The sequence below is a fragment of the Anopheles ziemanni genome, chromosome 3 (assembly GCF_943734765.1).
Source record: "Anopheles ziemanni chromosome 3, idAnoZiCoDA_A2_x.2, whole genome shotgun sequence".
Classification (NCBI taxonomy): Eukaryota; Metazoa; Arthropoda; class Insecta; order Diptera; family Culicidae; genus Anopheles; species Anopheles ziemanni.
In genome coordinates, this window is record NC_080706.1 from 37,759,077 (window position 1) to 37,779,395 (window position 20,319).

Consider the following 20,319-nt stretch of genomic DNA (forward strand, 5'->3'; position numbering starts at 1 on the left):
CTTCAGGTTCGGACCATTGTGTGTCTGGTGTGTGTTTGTGTGTGTGTGTGTGTATTTGTTTGTGAGTTTGTGACGGCACCTCGAACTCGTCCAGAAGCTGCGAAACATAAAAGCGAAATCACGTAGGACCCACGTGTCCCGGTTTGCGGGCCTAAAACGGTAAAGTTTAGCCGCTCTTCCTTCCCCACCGAGGAAGAATCGGCCGTTCCGCCAAGGTGCTCGAAGGAGGCCCGACCGAAGTCACACTCAGCGGCATTTTTATTCCTTCCTTCGCCTGACGTGCTCTCACCGCTTACACGGTAAGGATTGCGCACTTCACCCAAGCACAGGAGTCACGGTGGGAAAGGTGGAAAAGGGAAACAAGGGTAGTTCTTTTCCCATGATTACAACCGGTTTGCGGTCCGTACCTCAGTGGGATCTGGGATGCCGAATTCGATTGGGGAAACTTCAGCACGGACGAAGCAGCAGAACCTCATAAAACGCAACCTGCCTTTCGGCCATGGTGGGATTGAGTTGCAGCATTAAAGCTTTAAACCCGATTCAGGGAGGAGGGGGATTTTGGGATGTTTTCATGTTCACACCACCTCAAAACAACAGATTTAACCCGTTTTCATTGGATGGAAAGAGAACCAGGTGTATCATCCCATGTTCGTTTTACGTTAAATTTGCCGCAGGCAAGGTTGTTATCAATCTTAAGCTGTACACGCATGGCACCTAACGATTTATGATATTTATTATTTCGGTTCGACATTTTTACGACGCCCTAAAGTATTCGAACAGGAACCTTATTCCGATTATTAAACGTTCCGTTATTAAACAAACGAGTGGGAAAAAATGAATACACAAACAAAACCCATAAATAAATCTATTCTTTTTTTGTACAAAACCTTACTGAATGTGTTTCACATCGAGCAATATAGTGTTAAGAATTTAATCTTTTTTACCCCCTTCCTCGTTCTAACCATGCACGCTAGGGCAAGATAATGAGATGGAGATGTACGGAAAATCTAGTTTCCTATCAAACCGCACCGTTGGCAGCTGCCATCCTATATAACCAAACCATCGACGACCGTTACACACACGCACACAGACACCTCCTTTGCGAGGGGGCAGATGGGGCTACACTAACACATAATACACTCTCGTGGGACCAAGTGAACACCAATACATTCATCCAAGCAGGCACAAGTTTAAGTAAGCATGGGTAACGTCTCGAGCTGGCGGGGCGAAACAAGGGATGGACATCAATCACTAGCAGGAGCTTTCAGTGTTCGCCTGTTCAAACACTTATCGACAAACGGGCGAGTCGAGTTCGTGGAAAGTAGCTATCCCGAAGAAAATATCCTGACACCTGTCACTTGCGCCAAACCGTCCTCGATGGATCGTTATCCCTTTGCATGCTGCAGGAAAGCTGGTCGTCAACTGTACGCTATCTTTTTCTCATGTAGCGTGTAGCCAACACACGCACACACACTCACAGGTGCCAGCAGGGACCTTCTTCCTTATACAAATGCGTCCATGTCGCATACAACGGTCAACGTGCCTTAACTATCTAGATTCAGCATCGGCAATAGAATTTGCCCTTGTCTGTTTTGGACGTTAACAAATTGCTCTTTTTGCTTTTTGTGTAAGGAAATATGGGTCCCGCTTTGTTGTAGGGCAATTCGATCAAACTTGTGTTTACATTTGCGTTGTTAACGTAAATCGGTTCCACTTTTGGGAAAAAACCTTTTAATGTTAATAATAATATTAAATAAAATTCTGTTTAATTAATTCATAGTAAATAAGAATATTAAGCAACAAATATTGTATTAAAATTCGTTGAAAAGTATAAGTTACACTTTCACACTACTGGCACAATGTCATTGCCGCGATTGTTCTACTCTTTGTCAAATGGTTTACCATTGCCAGTGACCTACTAGATGCAGCATTCAAGTCAAATGCATCATATATCCTGCTATTATTTATTCCCCCACATACACACATACACACCCACACAAAAACGCACCCAACATCGTATCGCACACAAGCAAGCAGAGCTGACTGTAATGTTTGTTTGATATCGCTAGTTTTCCTGGATGTAGGTCGAGGTGGAAAACTCCGGATAGCAAACTGGACCAATGCTAGAATACACTCAAACACTCTCTAGTGTGGTGTACCGAGATTGTGAACGGAGTTTCCCACCACCTTATCGACCATTTTGATAAGGATGCAGTGCGGATGTTACTTTGACTTGAAAAGGGGGTGGGGGATGAAACCCGTGGTTCTTGTTCCCGTTTTACCCCATTTATGCCTATCTGCCCACCAAAACTGACACTTGTGCATACATTCAAACACACACACACGCAGGGTGACACACCGTGGAGGAGGTGGGATCGAGCGGGACCGCGCGCGCACATCCTCTCACACACACCAGCAGCGTGCGGGAACCGTTTTGTTTCGTAGCATTTGTCCAACCGCCTGCTGTGATTGTGAATGTTAAAGCGATTTTGGATGCACTTATTGAAGTTATTTTGAAATATCCTTGTTGTTACTAGGTTCAAAGCGTAATTCCAAAGCTAGATTCACACGAATGCAAACACAATTGATACGAAACGGTATTCCGATAACAGCAGGAAACACAACGACGATGGGGGAGCACGAATCGAACGCACACACAAACACCAACCCGATAGCAGAACGGCAGCAGCTTTCCGTTGTCAGCACACAACCCAACACAGCAGCGGATGATGAGCGTGTGTTGGTGTGAGCTGGCAGTCCTCTACATGCCTCCGTGAGGCGGGTTCCTTTGCTCGAATCCGGTGTCCGTCGCGGTCGGATGCGAAAAACCTTCTGACGCTGGTCGAACCCAAACCGAAGCCCTGCCGCCATCGGGAGTGTTCATCCGAAAGGATGGGCCCGAGCGAGAGCCGACTCGGGAGTCGGGTCATTCAAAGTGATTTGATTGAGCGCGAACGGTGTTTTTGTGAATGAATGATGTGGCGCGCACTGGCCGAAGGGCCACCGGAGCCAAGCCATGTGTCACCAGGACGCCCCCGCCGGAGGTGACTCTCTGGCTCTGGCTTGCTGCATCGACACAACATAACGCCATTCCGCCTGGTGGCAGGATGAGTTCATGCTCGTCACGAAACATTTAGTGGGACATTCGACCCTCCGATTCTCGCATTTGGGATGCTTTACGGGTAGGAAAAGTTGAATGAAATGAACACCGTACCCAAAACCGCTGCTGCCGAAGTGTTGGTACGAATGGGAAATTGCTTGATTGTAAGAGGTTCGATGAAATTGTTTACATTATCACATCAACTGTCCGCTGCTACTTTACTGAGCGCTGTATAAGAGTCGTGATGAGACTGGTTAAAATTAGAATCAGCTCTTTCAACAAGCTTCTCGGAAAACTGTACAAAACACCTGGCGTCTCCATCTGCAGCAGTACCAAACACTGGGCGCCTCCATTTGGCCTTTGTTAAACTACCAGGCGCCTCCATGTGGTAAAGTTTGAGGAAAAGTTGAAAGATGAAAAGCTTTAAAAAGATACCTTTTTGAAGTACACGACACAACAAAACAAGTTTTAAGAAAAACCAAATAAATTTGAATTTTTATTTCCCTACCTTCCGTTACGAATTGTGGGAACATATAAGCACGGTACTGGTTTTTAAAATATTCCATTCGCAAGAAATGGCCAGTATTGACTTCGTAGCCGATACTAAACACGAGCAGTCCCTGACGCACACCACCAACGCCCGAACACGGCTCGCACACGCATGCCCGAACGGTTAGATAACGTGGTACATCTTATCAAAACGATGAACCCATTTTTATTGCCTTCGCCAGTGTTCCTTCCTTCCGGTAGAGACCATTTCACGCGTCAACCCGAAACGATGTGACGAAACGTGAATAACCTCTCGCCTCCCATCCGCCGTTTCCCCCACTGTTCTTTACCATCCTCTGCTCTGCAATGTGATCCGGATGTGGATTTCATTAACCACAACGCAAAAAGTGTCGGGCTTTAACGACATCGACGGCTCTGGGATGACGGTGCTCGGACGAGTTCGCGTACGTCACCGGGTGACGGTTTGTGGGTCGTAGCTGGAATGGCGATTATCTTTCCACTAGAGCTCGGAGCGAGGCGAGGAGCAGAATCTATCATTTGCCGACCGTTGTCGGTCGGTGTTAGTTTTGATGCCGCAAACCGGCCAGAAAACGAAAAGGGAAGGGTGGGGGACGTACACATGCGCTCTCGCTCGCCAACACCGTACCACTTGCTCGTTCCCTTATCTGCGTGAAGTTATCTACTGTTCGCATTTTCCACCCGCTACCGAGGACGAGTGGCAACAAAACGAGGGTGAAATGTTTCACCCCACTTCGCTCCAAGCCGCTTCGAGTTTCCTTTCTCCTCCCCCCCCTTGAAACTCCTTCTGCGAGCCTTTGCTTCGGAAAACAACACAACAAACTTTCCATCTTTCTGCGAATCGCTAAAGTTATGCGAGGCTGTTTGGGGAAATTTTCTCTTCGCTGTGTTATTCCCTGTTCCAGGAATTGTGCACCTTGTTTTGCTCGTGGCGTTGAAGTATGTTTTTGTGTACCTTTTTTTATTGTTCTTTCTTCGCGTTCATGTACAAGTGTAGCAAGAATCATAAACACTAGAACGGGAACGAACCCCTTCCGACTGTTGATGAAAAGTCCGTTTGTTTTATAACCTACTCATTGGTTGGCCAACGGGATAAAGGAATAAAACGTTACGGTTTTAATCCTGCCTCTTCGATTTCAACAATATTACACCACACACTTTTCCACAGCTACCACACACAAAGCAACTTGAAAATTGTTTAACTTGTAAAAGATGGATAAATGATTCAACCTTTCTGAACAATAATGGAGCTACATGGATTCTAAACTCGCAGGACTTGACTGGCCTTTTTGCGTAGGAACCGTTAAAACATCTACACACCACAACGTAAAGAAGGTAACTGCTGGAAACGCTGGTCGAAGCGGAGAGCAATGCATATTGCACCAGCGTCATCACTCGCATCCGAATGGACTCAATGGCAAGGTAAAAGGGCTGGTGCGGGGGTAGTACACAGTAGTAACAGCGCGCCGTTGCAACCGTGAACTTGAATGAGCTGCGCAGTGTGGCCTTTTCTTTGTACGTAATTCTACGTCGGTCGACGTTGTAATGACGAAGGGATATGCCGGTGGGCTGGATATCGATAGATGGGAAGGGGGAGTGGGGGGGTGGGGGGGGGAACGGGCGCGGGCGTGTATTGTTGGGAATGGTGTCTCGAGAGGGTTCATTCGAGAAAAAGGTATCGGTGGGGAGCGACGATGTGCGCGAGGTGGAAACTACAGACGACAACAAACGGTGTCAACTTTCGAGCCGACGGAACACCAACACAGTCAATGCCGCCTTTGGTAGCGGTTGAAGGGGTGGGTGGAACCGAAAGGCATACATTCCACACAGGCACACAACCGTGCTGGTGGCCTCGGGAACAATAGCAGAAGAAGCAGCAGCTGGTTTGGATCGCGCGTAGGTGGCGCGAGTCCTTCGTTTTACGTCATCAAAAATGGCGCAGTTGTCGGCGTCCCTTCGGAAGGGTGGGAAGGGAAGCGTGGAGGTGAATATCGACCACCGGTGCAGGGGCGGGGTGGGCAGAAGTTTCCCGGAATCCACCGTTCGCTGCAGTATGACAGGAATCGTGTGTGTTGTGGCGTATGTCACCGATTTGTATGCACGCCTTGCAAGCAGATGCCGCCCGAGGAAGATGTTTACATCAGCGAGGTGTTGAGAGTTTTCTCGTATCATGTCTTGATTTTTTTTCGTTTTGAATACGAACTTTGAAGGACCGGTTAGTTATCACCACGATGATTAAGTTTACATTCACATTTTGTCATTCTTTGACGATATTGTTAAAGGCACTATATTTTTTAAAAGCAATTTTGCTGATCAGGAAGGGTTCAAAAACTGACTGTGACTTTTTTCAAACTAGATTCTGAATGAAAATTATTGTTTTGTTGCATGACTGAAACCTGAACCCAACCTCAAAAACTGAACCCAACCTCTTAATCCACGCGTAGAACTACCATCCTGCTCCCCTTCTACCACGAACCGACACGATACGATTAACATGGCAAACTTCTTCGCAATGTGTGTTCTGCTTTGCGTCACTATTTTTGAAAACAGAGAATGTTTTTGATGCGATGCAAGATTGCTTACAAGCCGCACAAAGTTATGCAAGCTTGTGCACTAGCTTTGTCCCGATGGGCACAATACTGTGATGCCACTACGAATTGATCTTATTTTCGCCACGGGTGTCGAATCTAACGCTCCTCAAGATACCTTCCTGAGCGATGGCACCCCGTCGATTATGGCCTCTAGTACCCGTACCAGCTTCTTGGGAAAGCTGCACAGCTGTCTAAAGGTTTTCCATAGCTCCTTCCTGTCTATGGTGTCGTAGGCCGCCATGAAAACGCCAAAGTGGTAGTGCGTCGTTATCTGATGCTCTTGGCACTTCTGGAGGATCTGGCTCCAACAAACCCAGCTTGGTAGCTTCCAACAAAATCTGTAGCAAGGGGCGCAAGTGTGTAGAAGAGTATTTGGTACAGGATTTCGGAACTGTGATGGCTCTAAAGTTGGTACAGCTCCTTGAAACGACGCGTCTAGCTCTCGAAGAGCCGGGTTTGCTGTTTCCTGTTTCCTGGGCAGACTCTAATGCTGAATAAACAATTTCTGTTTATTTAAAGCTTAAAACATAACAGGGTAAGGTCTCGGTTGGGATTCGTACCCATGCCGTTGAGGTGGTGAGACCCGGCGCTAATGGGCTGATGGGGCTAAATTGATATTTATTTATTTTAAATACAGAACAAACTGAAACGATGAGAACGTTGAAAATTATAAATTTGAAAAGTTATAAGGTATCGATGAGAGTCTGAGATAAATTAACTGGCACAAGCATATGCTGAGTATTCGCTGATATAAGCATGTAAGAAATGAAGGTAAACCAAATAATATACAGGGCGTTACACCAAAGAGAATAACAAGTCTCAATATTACTTGAGTTCTTGACAATTTGGTTAATTTTCTGAAGGCAAGGATGCATGCACGATTTTTTGTTTACATTTCATTTAATCCGGTAAAGTTGAATGACGCCTTTGTTAACCAAATATGAAAGGAAACATGTCAATCAAACGTGTAATGAATGTAATGAGCTGTAATTGTTTATTGAATCGACCGAAGAGGACGTATGTAGTTCGATATGTAAATTTTATGATCCATTCTCTTATAACGTAAAAAACCAAACTTTCTTGAACTGATAATAAATAATTTATTGGCACAATAAATTAACGACTATGTACACATGAAAGTAGACACGAACATCACAAGCGTTCACTCGGTGGAAAAAAGGGGGTTTCCGGAACGCACGGGGAAGAGGGAAATATGTAACAGCGGCAAGTTGAGCACTATTTAACGGAAACGCATGCTGGAGCGTCCACCACGATCATTCAACTGATCGTCGCTTTCTGCGCTCCTTCACGCCGAACAGCGTGACGAGTTAGCGTCTCCGGGCGAATCCGGCGTTCTTGAAGATCTTCACGATACGATCGCGCGGAATCTTGTCCGCTTCCCGCTCGAACACGGGCATCTCCTTGTCACCGAACCACGACGACTTGGCGAGCGCATCGGCAATGTGCGGGTTCTTGTAGAAGTTGTTGCGGAACTGATCCGGATACTGGGCCTCGTGCAGCGCATTTTCAACCACGGCCGGATGAGCGAGCGACGCCTAGCAGGGCCCGATATAGAGGGTGAAAGAGTGTGGACGTAGGAAAAGATAAGCAACACGTATGCATATATGTGCAGCACGCTGGCCGGCACCGTTGGATGATGTAACAACGGCACCACGGCACCACTTACCTCCCGGGCCACCGGAGCCGGCTGGTGCAGCGCGAGCGGGATCGGCTGGTTCAGGAAGACTTGGGCCGAGGCGCACGCAAGCACGGCCGACAGGGCGATGATGAGGCTGTTCATTTCGAAGGCTGGAAAGACGCTGCTGTCCGTCACGGGAAAGTCACGGGCGGGAGGAGGGCCGTAGAAAGAAAGAAAGAGCGCAAAACAGAACATTAAAACATCGTCGCTACAAAACGCACAACCCCAACCTGTCCACACCCCCACGCCGCAACCCCCCTTAGCCAGGTGGGGTCGAGATTAGTTTCACTTTCATCGAAATTTATTGACCATCTCCCTGGGAGGGAGGGGAGGGGTAGGTGCCGGCATCATGCGTACGGCGTATCGTGCACTTATCGTCGACGGCGTTGCTCGTGACGTAACCGCCCAGGGACTAAAATGGGACCGGCCAAATGGGGCCCGGGGCGCGATGCAGTGTATCGAATTTGAAAAGTCAACTGCATGCCAACACCGAACTGCATCCCCCTGCATCGACTGCCAGAAGTCGGAGTCGGACGAAGAAATTGCAGTTTCGAGAAACCCCCGATTTATGTAACGCAGTTTAGTGTCCGTTAGAGCCGACCTGGTGCTGCACCGTCCACCGGGTTGCGCAATCGCTGAGCGTTGCTGCTGGCCACCCAAACCAGCATGCACCGTGACGTCATCAAACGGTTCGTTTGGGGCGCAGAGCAAAAAAAACAACAACCTTCCCCCGAGGGAATGTAGAAGATGTAAACAAAACACAACCTACAACAACCTTCGACGACCTGGTTGCATTTCCGATCCAGTTCTCAAGCCTCAAAGAGCACTAGTTGTTCTGTTCTGCACTGTTTCTTGCAATTGCATCTCGAACCAAGGGCGCCAGGCACACGGCACATTCGTTTCAGAACGTTGTCACCCAACCGTGCGAAGGTCCAACCATGGATTGAAGGAAAATGAATCGAAGAATATTTTCCGATTTCATTCACTATGTGCCAAACGTTTAGGAAGTCTTTTATATATTTTATAATTAGGTAATTAGAATAGTTTACTGGGTTGAGTTTATTTCAAAACTAAAAAAAAATTGGACTCATATTGGTTTGTTCTAAAGTGTTTCACCATAAGGTTAAGGTTAATTAAATCGCACTTGTTTCATTTCGCTTTTGGAAAAAGGTTCGTCACTTATCACCACGTTCAAGTCTTTCGTTTCGCATCACCGATCGCGGGCAACGTTTCGTCGCTTTGTGCACTACTTTTGGTTTTGTTTTTTTTTTCGTTTCACCACGAAGCAGAACACATTCTTACCTTTGCGGCTGATTGGCTGGAATCGAACGCGGTTTAACGCTGGTCTGGTGAATGGATGTTTACTTGAAAGCGCACACTAAACTGTCGGCTAGAAACGGGTCGCGTTCTTATATATGGCTGCCTCCGTTCGTGCAGGTCAGCAGCGGTCCTTCCTCGTGCTGCTGCCGTTGCTCTCGGGGCATCGCCGCTATCACGGCAGTGTGTAACCGGCAGCTGGCTTTGGCTGTGCGCGCACGACGCGGTGGAACAGTGGGCGGAAGGAGATACACAAACTCGCCCGACAGTGCGCCGCGATAGTGTACGCTCCGATAGAGAGATCGTTGAGGGGTGTTGTTGTTGTCTCCCGTCCCCAGTCACTCTCGGCTCTCGGTCGCGAGCTCCTGCAAATCGGGTAGGGATGTTGTCGGCAGGCGCGGGCACGTGACACCCGATCCCTGTACGGCCGAACGAGCAAACCTCAGCGATCGTTAGGTGGAGGGAGACTATAGCCGAGGCGACGAGGACAGACACGTAGGAACGCGGCTTCGCCTCACGTAAACTTCCTTTCCGAGTCAAGGAACAATCGAAGTCACAACTTGATGGTGTTGATCCGTCGCAGCAAAAAGGGTCACCTTTCGGGTCGGAAATTCGTGTTCCGATATTATGTTTATTTTCGCATTTGCCCTCTACCATCATGGAACGTTTGCACTCCCTCTGGGCAAAGGGGTTCGATGAGCCCCTAGATCCGGAAGTGTCGGTGAAGCGCCAATCGTTGTTTACCACTCATAGACTCATTTTGAAGATCAAGGTTACGGTCGATGTTGCAGAAACATCGTTGTTGTTTGTTGGCGGTTGGCGGGAGCGTTTAATGTGGCCTAACGCCGACCGCGTGAACGTGACTCTAATTATTATGTTCCACCGATACGGAGAGATGTCGCAGGTGGGCAGGCAGGCAGATGTTATTGCCCCGTGTCAGCGGGCCAGCCGGGGGTTGTGCGGGCGGTTAAGAAGGCTGCACGTCAGTGGATCAATTTATCGACGACTTCAATTGAGCAACGAGACACGACACGAGTCTTGCGTCATTTATATCGCCACAAGGATGCAAGTAAGTATGCGCGGGAGTACACAGTAAAGACACTTGTTTGTTTGTTGCATCATATTGATAAGAAAATGACACTAACTATGGTTTTGTAAAAAAAAGTGTTTTTAATTATAAACAGATTGTTACACATTGTACACTCTATTTAGAATGATTAGCAATACAAAAAATAATAATAGCGATAAGCTAGTATAAAATTATTCTTGTTTTAGTATTAACTTTTCTTGTTGAAATATAATGGAAAAAAATAAAAATTATTTTGAATCACGTCAGTAATGCACACTTTTTGGGAATATTGCAAATTACCAGTATATGATAAATGATAAAAAAGTTGATCTTTACTGGAAACCACTGATCAAAATCGATTGTTTTCAACATCATCATAAAATCAAAATCGTTTGTCCGATGAAATTTCGTACGATAAAGTACTGACAATACCCTAAAATTTCAGCTGGGATATGTTTCTTCTGTCTTAAAACCCAGTTGTATAGTTACTTTTATATTATAAATGAAATGTTTTTTGCTGAAATTGGGCTGCTAGCAATTTGATTCACAGATCACGTTGAAACTATTGTCTATAAAAAGATTAATATGCGAAGAACAATAACATAAATACACTTTTAAACAGAATGTTGACGTAGGAAGTCGATAAAAATGGCAATAACATGAATTGCAATAAATAAGTAAAATTGGTCAAGATGCAAATAACATCAATATAAATGTGGGTTTAAAATCAGTAGAAATAGTGTTTAAACTTATTTTTATCCTATCTCTAAATCAAAGGCTAATCCATTTTTATCCATCGATCGTAAGTAGAGCAACACTATAGCACATGTTGCGTCTCCCCACGAAGTGCATTGGGATCGTTGACCTGCGCCGCCGACCCAACACTGCCACGCTCGAAAACAAGAGCAAACAATCGACACCAACATTCGCGCGTATGCGGTCAACCGCACGGCCCCAGTTTTTGCCAAGGGCATCATCTTTCCGCAGCGCCGACCGAGAAGAACAGTATTTATGACTGTACCGTTCGCTCCGATCCGGCCGCGACCCTTGAGGGCGCACGTACGGAAGCCTTCGGGTGATTCCAGCGCCGGTTCCAGGGTCGGTCGACCAACCGGAGTGGTGTGCGGCCCAGCATCCGCCGCGAACTGCACAAGAATCGAAAGTGAGCCCCTTGATTGTTACCAACGTCGGACCACCGACTGTCGTATCGCCATCGCTAAAGATCATTACCGAGGTCAGGCTGGGGAATATTGATCGGGTTCACGCCGCCAACGGTGTGCGCTCGCGCTCGTGAACGATCGTGATCTCGCGCACACACACATACACTCGTTCACACGGGGTTCGTTCGAGAACGGTGACCGCGGGACGCGATGGATGACGATGGATGTTTTTTGTTGTTCCTTCTCACACGCCGCTCTCAACCCCCGGTGGTAGCAGGTTACTTCCTTATGTCGGTTCCTTTCACTTTTGCGACGCACAGCTTCACGTGTGGCGATTAGCTCTCGTGGTGGGTCGACGGCGTAGGGGTGCATGGCGGAAGGTTCGCACAAGCAGTTCCGTACGGTTTTACACGAAATTTACCGTTAAAAATTATTCATCATTTTGTCACGTGTGCCGTTGAGCAGAAAAGTGCGTTCACGCGTTATGATCAAAAATATTGGTACGCGCTATAATATTTGTGTAAATATCAATTACGGGTTTTAATTTATTATTACATTAAAAAAGATCAAATTTGGAACTTCGACAAGATAAACATTTAAGAATACAAAAAAACTGTTAAACCAATAAATAATAAATTAGTAGTAACCAATAAAACTGACATGCAAATAGCAACATCAACCAGTAAAACATTCTTAAACAGTTATGGAAATTGAAATTTAACGCAAAATCGAAATAATAAAATTTTACAATTTTTCGAAATCATATGAAAATTGAAATCATTGAAAAATTAAAATGAAAGTAAAAATAATATATTCTTACTATATGATATCTTAAATAGTAAATTAAAGAATACAAAAGAAATGTATCAAATCAAATGCGACAGAACAAAAAACCAAACCTTTCCCAAATTTTCGTTTTTGTAGTCTACATTTGAATTAGAATTTAAATTATGTTTTTGCATATGGACGAAGTGAAGTGACGATGACATGAACTATAAAGTATAATAATGGCACATTCGCGGGTATAAAACGTGATTTAAACATAATTTGAAATATTTTCTCGTTTCTTTGAATTTGACAAATAGAACAAATTTTATTCATCCCCAAAGTAATTTATGAAGCAAAGAAACAATATAAAGAAAGAGAGACAGATGTTTAACTTTCAGATGCCTAACTTTTAGCTCCTTCAGCAGTTAAACATGATCACTTTCATCCTATTATTTTAGTCAGTACTTATAAAATTGTGAAATGAAATTAAAAAAAAACCTGCATTATTAAGTCATTAGTGTGCTGCACTTCCAGCTTCATTCATAGTATACCAGAAATGAGCACTTCTTAGAATAATTTTAAATTTTATGAGAACTAGAAATGTTGGTAAAAAATATTTATTCATCAAAGTTGTTTCGTAACTGTCGTCTACTCTTGGGCTGGTTAACGTGATGGTACTGCATTCCTCTGAACGTGTGCTTGAACGGTTTGTTTTGTGCATCTTCTCAACGATCGTGCTATAGTGACTAGAAGATGTTAATGTTAAAATAACATACCAATAGAGGCATCGCAGGCCAGCACCGTCCTTCCTGGCCCACCACCTGTTAACAGTGTCAAACCATATCCGGTGCATCGCTGTGCTCATTGATCGTCCCTATTTCGGAGCACCACGAAGCCTCGCTCTCATTTTCTCAATGCTGCATCCTTGCATAGCTCCTTGGCGCAAACACTTGAACACTGCCGGGGTCGAAAGCTCTGCCCGAAAGGTATGCAAAAGCTCTGCACAGGTCGGTAAGCTTCGCCGGTATGTTGCTTCGAAGACAGTCGTGCTTGTTGTGTTATTACTGCGACGGCAGAGTAACGGTCGCGCTCAAGGTCAATGTCGAGGAGGAGCTTGCCGAGCCGAGTGGAGGTCATCGGAATTCGGCCCACTGCGAATACCACCCGTGGGATGTTTTCCAATCAATAAAGAAGAGCAGGTTGGCAGCGAGACGCAACGCAGTAGCCACACCGGAAGAGGATCCCCAACGCGGGCGGACGTCCTTGGGTCCTTTCACTTCTGCTTAAGGTGAAGAGCGTACCGTACCACATCTTCAATGTTGGCGACGCGGGACCGTGTAATCCACAACAAATACGCTCCAGTTTCGCATCCCGACACGGAACACCCCGGACGACCTTCGGCCGAAGCCACTGCCGTCGCAGGTCGCCCGAGTGGGGTGTGGAAGTGCGGTTTCCCGAAAGGTTACTTGCTCCCGACTTTGGAACCATCCGCGGCCGACGCTGGCGATGCGCAACAGATAGATAGGTCGAGTGCTGCACACTTGCAGAGTGCGACTAGGTCGATTTAAAAAATAAAAAGGCGCTCCAGTTTATCGAACGTTGGACCATTGCACCTTTCGTGCCGGAGTGGATCCCGGCGTGAACTTCTTGCGGATGGGCGACCAAAATGGGACGATTGAACTTTAAATCCTTATCCTTGAAAAGTGGAACAACAGCATCCCGACCATGCTTCACAGTGGGTGAATACACAACACTGTCCTTTGACCAAAGTAAATGTTTCCGTTGGGAGACTCTCAACGATTAGTCGACCATTATAGTAAAGTTGATTAACACGTTCCGTACCGCGTCACCCAATTATGGGTGACAGCAGTTTTAGTTCTAAAAAGTTTTTGACCCATGAATAAATGAAAATGCAGCATAAAAATTATTGTAATATTTTATATAAATATTTTGGGAAACTAAGTTTTTGCTTGGCCTTCAAAAACCGTCGGTTTAATAAATGTCATGAACAAATTTTATTTTAGAAAATTATACTAAAAAGTGTGCTAAAACGCTTGGTACGCAACGTGTTAATAATAAATAACATAATCAATTATTAAAGCTGCTTTCGACTTTAAGCGCAAGTAGTGTTCAGTTTTAATATTAACAAAGTGTCCTTTCTTTGACAACTAATAATTCGCCAGTGCCGCTTATGTCCACCTTTCTTCGCGATGTGTTGCGACTGTGGGCTGTGGCAGCACGTGCAACGATCGCCGCCGACGGGCGTCTTGGGAAGGGCCGTACTTCCGAAAAGGTCTAGGACACTGAGGACGCTTCCAGTGATTTTGTAATGCGCTGCTCTCGATATGCGTTTTTTCCTTGTTTTTGCTCTTTCATATCGGACGCGCAAGTGGATTGCATTTAGCGATCTAGTTTAACCATCGGTCACAATCTTGTGGGCAAACTGGTCAGCATGACATTTCGTCTTCAGCGTCGGAAGTCAAGAAGCGTCTCGGTCGGTTCGTGGCCTATATTGGAGGAAGGGCATACTTATCCGGTGCGATTGTAAAGATTCATGCATTTGGGAGACGAACAAAAACCATGGATGTTTCTGGAGTCTTACATGAAGAAAAGTTTTTCCTTATGACACTTACATAACGTAGCATTTGTACATTGTGTAAAAAAAACTATTTACCTATTATTGTTAGCATTAACCCTTAAATGCACGCAGCGTAAATATTATTATATAGAGGTATTTTTGGATTCTCAAAAACTCATCAGTAGTGTAAAATAAACAAAAAAATGTATAAAGTTTAAAATGAACCCCTGTTCATTCAATTTCAAAATTAAAAACATCTACTCTACATGAGCGGATTTTTTTTTTCGACGGATGAAAACAACTGAAAATCCTTATAAAACTTTATTGATAGCGTTACTGTAGTGAAGTCAACAGTAAAACTAGCTGATTGAAATACAGTGAAGATTGATGTAACCTAACGTAAACAAAAAAAAAAAATTAATATTTTCTGAAGCAAAAGAAGTGAAAAATCTTGAATATTATCTACACAAACATATATAATTGAAAATGATTTAGTTTGATAGTAGTAAAACGTGATTGACTGGAAACTTAGTAGTAAAACAAATAAGAGCGGTCATAAACGTCTGTAATTATACAAAAGAAAGGACATCGAATGTAAAGATTACATTTAAAAAAACAATAACAAAGTTTTCAACACATCGTTTCTTGACAATTATTAGCCACATCGTTTCTTGGCTAAATTTAAGACACTTTATGATAACAACATATTTTTTCTATATGCTATAAGTGTGTCCATTCCGTTGCTTCAAAACGTAGTGTGAAGTTTATTTAAAAAAAATCAATGTGATGTAAATGAAAATTAGTTTATGATGTAAATGAAATTAGTATTACACGTTACGATATATATTATTTTAATTACAATTTACGTAAACTTTTAGACATATCTTCTTCTTCATGGCGTAACGACCTCTTGGTCATGCCTGCCCGTTAAGGGCTTACGAGACTTGTTTCCCTGTTGTACGTGAAAAGTCAGTCCTCTTGTACAGGGGAGGGTCCGGTCTCGGTTGGGATTCGAACCCACCATTTAATCTCTCTCATTGTTAAGAAACACCCATAAGATACCTATTCATACTATCTGTGACAGTTTTATACAAGTTTTTTATCTTTTGTAACATTTTACCTAATTAATATACTTTCATTTCTCAAACAGTATGTGAAAGCTGCACTTGTACTCAACGCAGTTGGTATAATTAAGAATGAACACTAAACAATGTTATTCCATGCAATTATTTAAATTTTTAAATAAATTTTAAATAAATTGTTTAAATTCGACTTATATTATTCCATGAAATGCTTGCTAAAAAAACCTGTCATCATCAATTATTATTTGGAATTAAAATTATTACTTTGTATTTTTGCCGTTTGTAAGTTTGTTAATTAAACGTGCAATCTTCAACAAATTAGTAAGAAATTATGCTGACTGATTCATGTAGTGTATAGTTTTGAAAACTTCGCAAAAAACCAAGTTCCTCAATACATTTTACTCACTACATACAGTAAACAAATAAATAAAATATACGACTATGTTGGTATTTATTAAATATTGATTTATTTAAGGTAAACTGAACAAACGATAAATATAACAACTGTGCGTAGCTTAAAGCTGGATTCCCAGCCACCCTCCTCTTGCCTCTTGTGGTTTGCTGTCAATTATGGAAAGGAAAAGCACCCTCTAGCTCCGCAGAGACGGCTTTCCAGAAGAAATCCTACTTCTTGTTACTGTCGTCGGCAAACGCGGGCGGTTTGGCGTTCACGTAAACGGGTGGCTGCTGCGACTCATCGCTGGCCGCGTCGCTCCTGCCCGTGGACACCTCACTCACGTCCCGCTTGTGCTCGTAGGACGGCGGCGAAACGGTGGTAGCGTAACCCTGCTCGCGTACCTCAACTTCCTGCTCCGTTTCCACTGGACGCGATACGACGATCCGGCGGATGTTGACGGTGCGCGACGTTTCCTTGGCGTCGCGGGGAGCCGGCGTGGCGGACAGGACTCGGCTGCGTACGTAAGCGTCGATCAGCGTGCTGGAGGTATCTCCCTTGCCCGGGCCAAAGCCAACTTCCGCGATCGAGTCCCGCTCGGAGAGCAGCTTGATGAACTGCTCCTGGTTGGTGTGGATCTGCTCCTGCGTGAGTCCCTGGCCGACCACCACCGACTGCGAGGAGATGGAACCGGAAGTGCTGGAAGACTCCAGTCGACCTGCGGTGACTGAGTCGTCCGTTTCGCTGAAGCGTGCCGAGACGGTGCGTGGAGTTGTCGAGGAGATGATGGTCACCGAGCGCTGCGGCGTGCTGGAAGCGATCGAGCTGGATCCGGCATCGAGGGAAATGGTCGTGGGGAGGGGGGTGGTAGTGGAGAACGATCCGCGGAAGGCCGTGGGCGACGGTCCCAGGTTGAAAACTCCCGCAGAAGTTGACGGATCGAACGCGACGATGTCGCTTGCTGGAGTGGTGCGCGTCGCGTAACTGATCTCGATCGAGGATCGCTCCTGGCTCTGACTCCGACTCGGACTCTGGGTGTGACTTTCCTCTTCTCCACGGTACTTGTCATGCTGGCGGTACGTCGGGGTGGCCACTGTGGTAGTACTGGTCGAACTGCTTCCTACCGCTTCCTCGTATGCGGTCGAATCTTCATAGTCCGTATCGTGGGACTGTCCGGCGCCGGATCGGGCATCCACCACGATTGAGTCATCGTACTCTTCTTCCGCGTCCGCAACGGGGACTGAGCTAGAGGTGGGAGGTTTGGTTGTCGTCGTAGCCACCGGAGTCGTCTGTGTAGGAGGAAGGTACTCGGGAGCCTTAGCCTCACGATCGCAATCCGAACCGGGTGCCGTCGGGCCGACGGGAGTCACGGGATACAGGGGAGTAGTCGACGGTACCTGGTGGTATACGAAACCCGGATGCACAGCTCCAGGGTGCGCCACAAGCGCGTGGTGTTGGCCTTGGTAGGCAACATGGTGCAACAGATGTCCTGCATTTCCCGGATGGTACAAGAGTGGATGCGGACCTAGGTTAGTCGCGTAGTGATGCGGGACATATGCCGTCTGCTGTGGATGGTAGATGGCGTGTCCTTGCGTGAAGAAGGGTCGCTGTTGTGGGACGTTCGCTGAGGTATCGATAAACTCGGCGTCGGAGCTCTTGCTGGTCGATGCGGCCGATTGCGTGCTTTCCTGTGAACTAACGCGGACACGATCGTAGGTATTCTTCTGTACCACCACCTGAGGCCGCTCGGTGTAGACCGTCGTTGTTTGCGTCACAACACGGGGACGTCCGATGCGTGTACCGTAGCCTGAGTCTCCCTGAGGGTGAACCTCCTCTTGTGGTGGTGGTGGTGGTGGTGGCGGCGCTGGGATGTACACCGGAGGTCGCTTCTCCACAAACGTGGTCGTGGTGGTCTTGGTGGTTTTGGACTGCGTTTCCGTCTGCGAGATGGGCTGCTCGAGTTCGACCAGCGCCGAACCGACGGGTCGGATGATGACGCGCTCCTCGATGTCGTAGAACTGATTCTGGATGGCCGGGCGGCGTACCTTGAACTTGCGAGAGCGTACCACCGGAACAATCGGTTTCTCCTGAGGCGTTACGTACGTCGGACCTGTGGTGACCGTTTTGGTATAGGTTGGAGTCACCGGGACTGGTACCGGGACGTGAACAGGGACGTGAACAGGCACGGGTGTAGGCACGGGTACGGCGATAGTGGGATGATGCGGTGCTGGAGTCACCGGAACTTGTTCCGGGGTGTGGTGATGATACTGCGTTGTCGAGACGGAAACCGGAACCGTATGGACCGTGTGCGTCGACGGGACATTGTTGGCTTGCACACCGTACACGAATGACTTCGGCTCGTAGACCCGAACCGTGGGGCTACCGTACGAAGTGTGGTGATACTGGACCGCCGGCGTGTAGCTTGCCTTTCCAAACACGGCCTGAGGTTGCACGTTGTACGAGTAGTACGTGGGAGATGGTCCGGGCGTTACCGCGACGGCGCCGGAACGGGCGTCCACCAGGGAGACGGGAGATACGGCAGCGGAGGACGTGTAGCGCACCGGACCTGCCAGAAGACCGATGTGTTGCTGGCTGTTAACGTAGGTCACGCCGGCGGGACTCTGAAGCGGTACGGTGACATAACCGGCGCCGATAGACCCCACGAACAGCGCCAGGTAGGGCGCGAACAGTTGGATGAGCATTCTGGAAGCGAAAAAAATGGGGTTTGGGGCTACATAGCGTCAGTTTCCGATGTTTGATGTCCGCTGAAACCGAAAGCGCAATACCAGCGTCACGATTGTCACGTCAAAAATAAACAGGTCCAAGCCCAAACAATGGTTCAAGTCCACGAGAATCAAGTCCCAAAAGTAGAGCGAGAGAAATAAAAACGCGTAATCAATTTTACGATGCGGCACGACTTCAACGCACGTTTTCTTATGACAGCATACGCCAATGTACTAAACGGTTTTGGAAGTATAATACAGGTTCATTGCGATATTTTGGGCATTCGATTCCATATCCGCCTGAAGCGGCAAATAAATCTCATCAAAATGGCAAAACGTTAATCTTTGAATTTCAATTTGAATTCAGCATGAGAAAAATAGTTTAAATCTTTTAAAAGATCATTTTGAAGATTCGAAGAAATATTCTCATATATACACGAGAACTCTATCGATCGTTCCTCCCTTGATCCGTTTCATATCTCCCTGACAACCATACCAGGTGTCAGCAGGTGGTTCCCTGTTGCTTTTTTTCGGCGAAGAAGTAATCTGCCATTCATGAGGAACGGTCAGCTGCCAAGCTCTAATTCAATTGACATTTAGCGGACAATTTTTGTCGTTAGGATTTCTGACTAAAGGCACATTGTGACATTTGGGCAGGATTACGGAGCCTTCCAAAAATCAACGGACATCAAACCTGTTTTTGTTGTTCTGTTTCATGGAATGATGGGATAACGTCCAAAATGTTGCCAGCGCTAGCCATGATCTTTTGGCTGGAACGGAGAAGTTCTAATAGGATGAACGAAGACTTTACAAGTGCCATTGCTTGACGACTTTAAATTCATTTTTGGATTGAAATATACACAATAAAATTCAACAAAACATTGTTCGTGATCTTGAATCTGGCTTACTGCATAAATTATTAACTTATCATGATAATGGTTTCGTTTCTAGTTTTTAAAACATTAGTTAGTAATGTAAACCTAAAAAAATTTAAAAAATTGTTCAAATACAAAATTCATAAAATTTCAGTTGTAGGATGTTATCAGAAAACAAATTTACAAAATATAATCTAAATCCTATCCCAATAAAACGGACACAACTAAATAATGTTCTCCAGTTCATGAAATGTTTACTTGGCTTTCAATATTCTAAACACGCTGAAATAATTTTTTCAACTTCACTTGAATTAATTTTTTAAATATATTTGCATGTTAACTTAATTTAATGTCAAAAAAGTTTCAGGGTTCTAGAATGGAACCAAAATATCAAACGATATTTTGTTACATCGTTTTATATTTACACGAAATTTC

General features: G+C 45.6%; 2 protein-coding genes across 2 annotated transcripts; both read right to left on the reverse strand.

The window, feature by feature from the left end:
• Positions 1–7,547: 7,547 nt before the first annotated feature.
• Positions 7,548–8,020, reverse strand: LOC131288464 (uncharacterized). Its single transcript, XM_058317598.1, has 2 exons — positions 7,907–8,020; positions 7,548–7,775 (listed from the first exon to the last, which is right to left on the reverse strand). The coding sequence occupies exons 1-2, from the start codon at positions 8,018–8,020 to the stop codon at positions 7,548–7,550; spliced, it is 342 nt and encodes a 113-aa protein (XP_058173581.1).
• Positions 8,021–16,516: 8,496 nt separating this feature from the next.
• On the reverse strand, positions 16,517–18,988 carry LOC131284694 (mucin-2-like). The gene has a single exon (XM_058313558.1). The coding sequence runs from the start codon at positions 18,986–18,988 to the stop codon at positions 16,517–16,519; it is 2,472 nt and encodes an 823-aa protein (XP_058169541.1).
• Between the last annotated feature and the right edge of the window lie 1,331 nt (positions 18,989–20,319).

Coding starts and splice junctions, on each gene's coding strand:
- LOC131288464 (XM_058317598.1), bottom strand. CDS start 8,020: ATGAACAGCCTCATCATCGCCCTGTCGGCCGTGCTTGCGTGCGCCTCG. Junction 7,776..7,906: donor CGGCTCCGGTGGCCCGGGAG/GTAAGTGGTGCC, acceptor GGGCCCTGCTAG/GCGTCGCTCGCTCATCCGGC.
- LOC131284694 (XM_058313558.1), bottom strand. CDS start 18,988: ATGCTCATCCAACTGTTCGCGCCCTACCTGGCGCTGTTCGTGGGGTCT.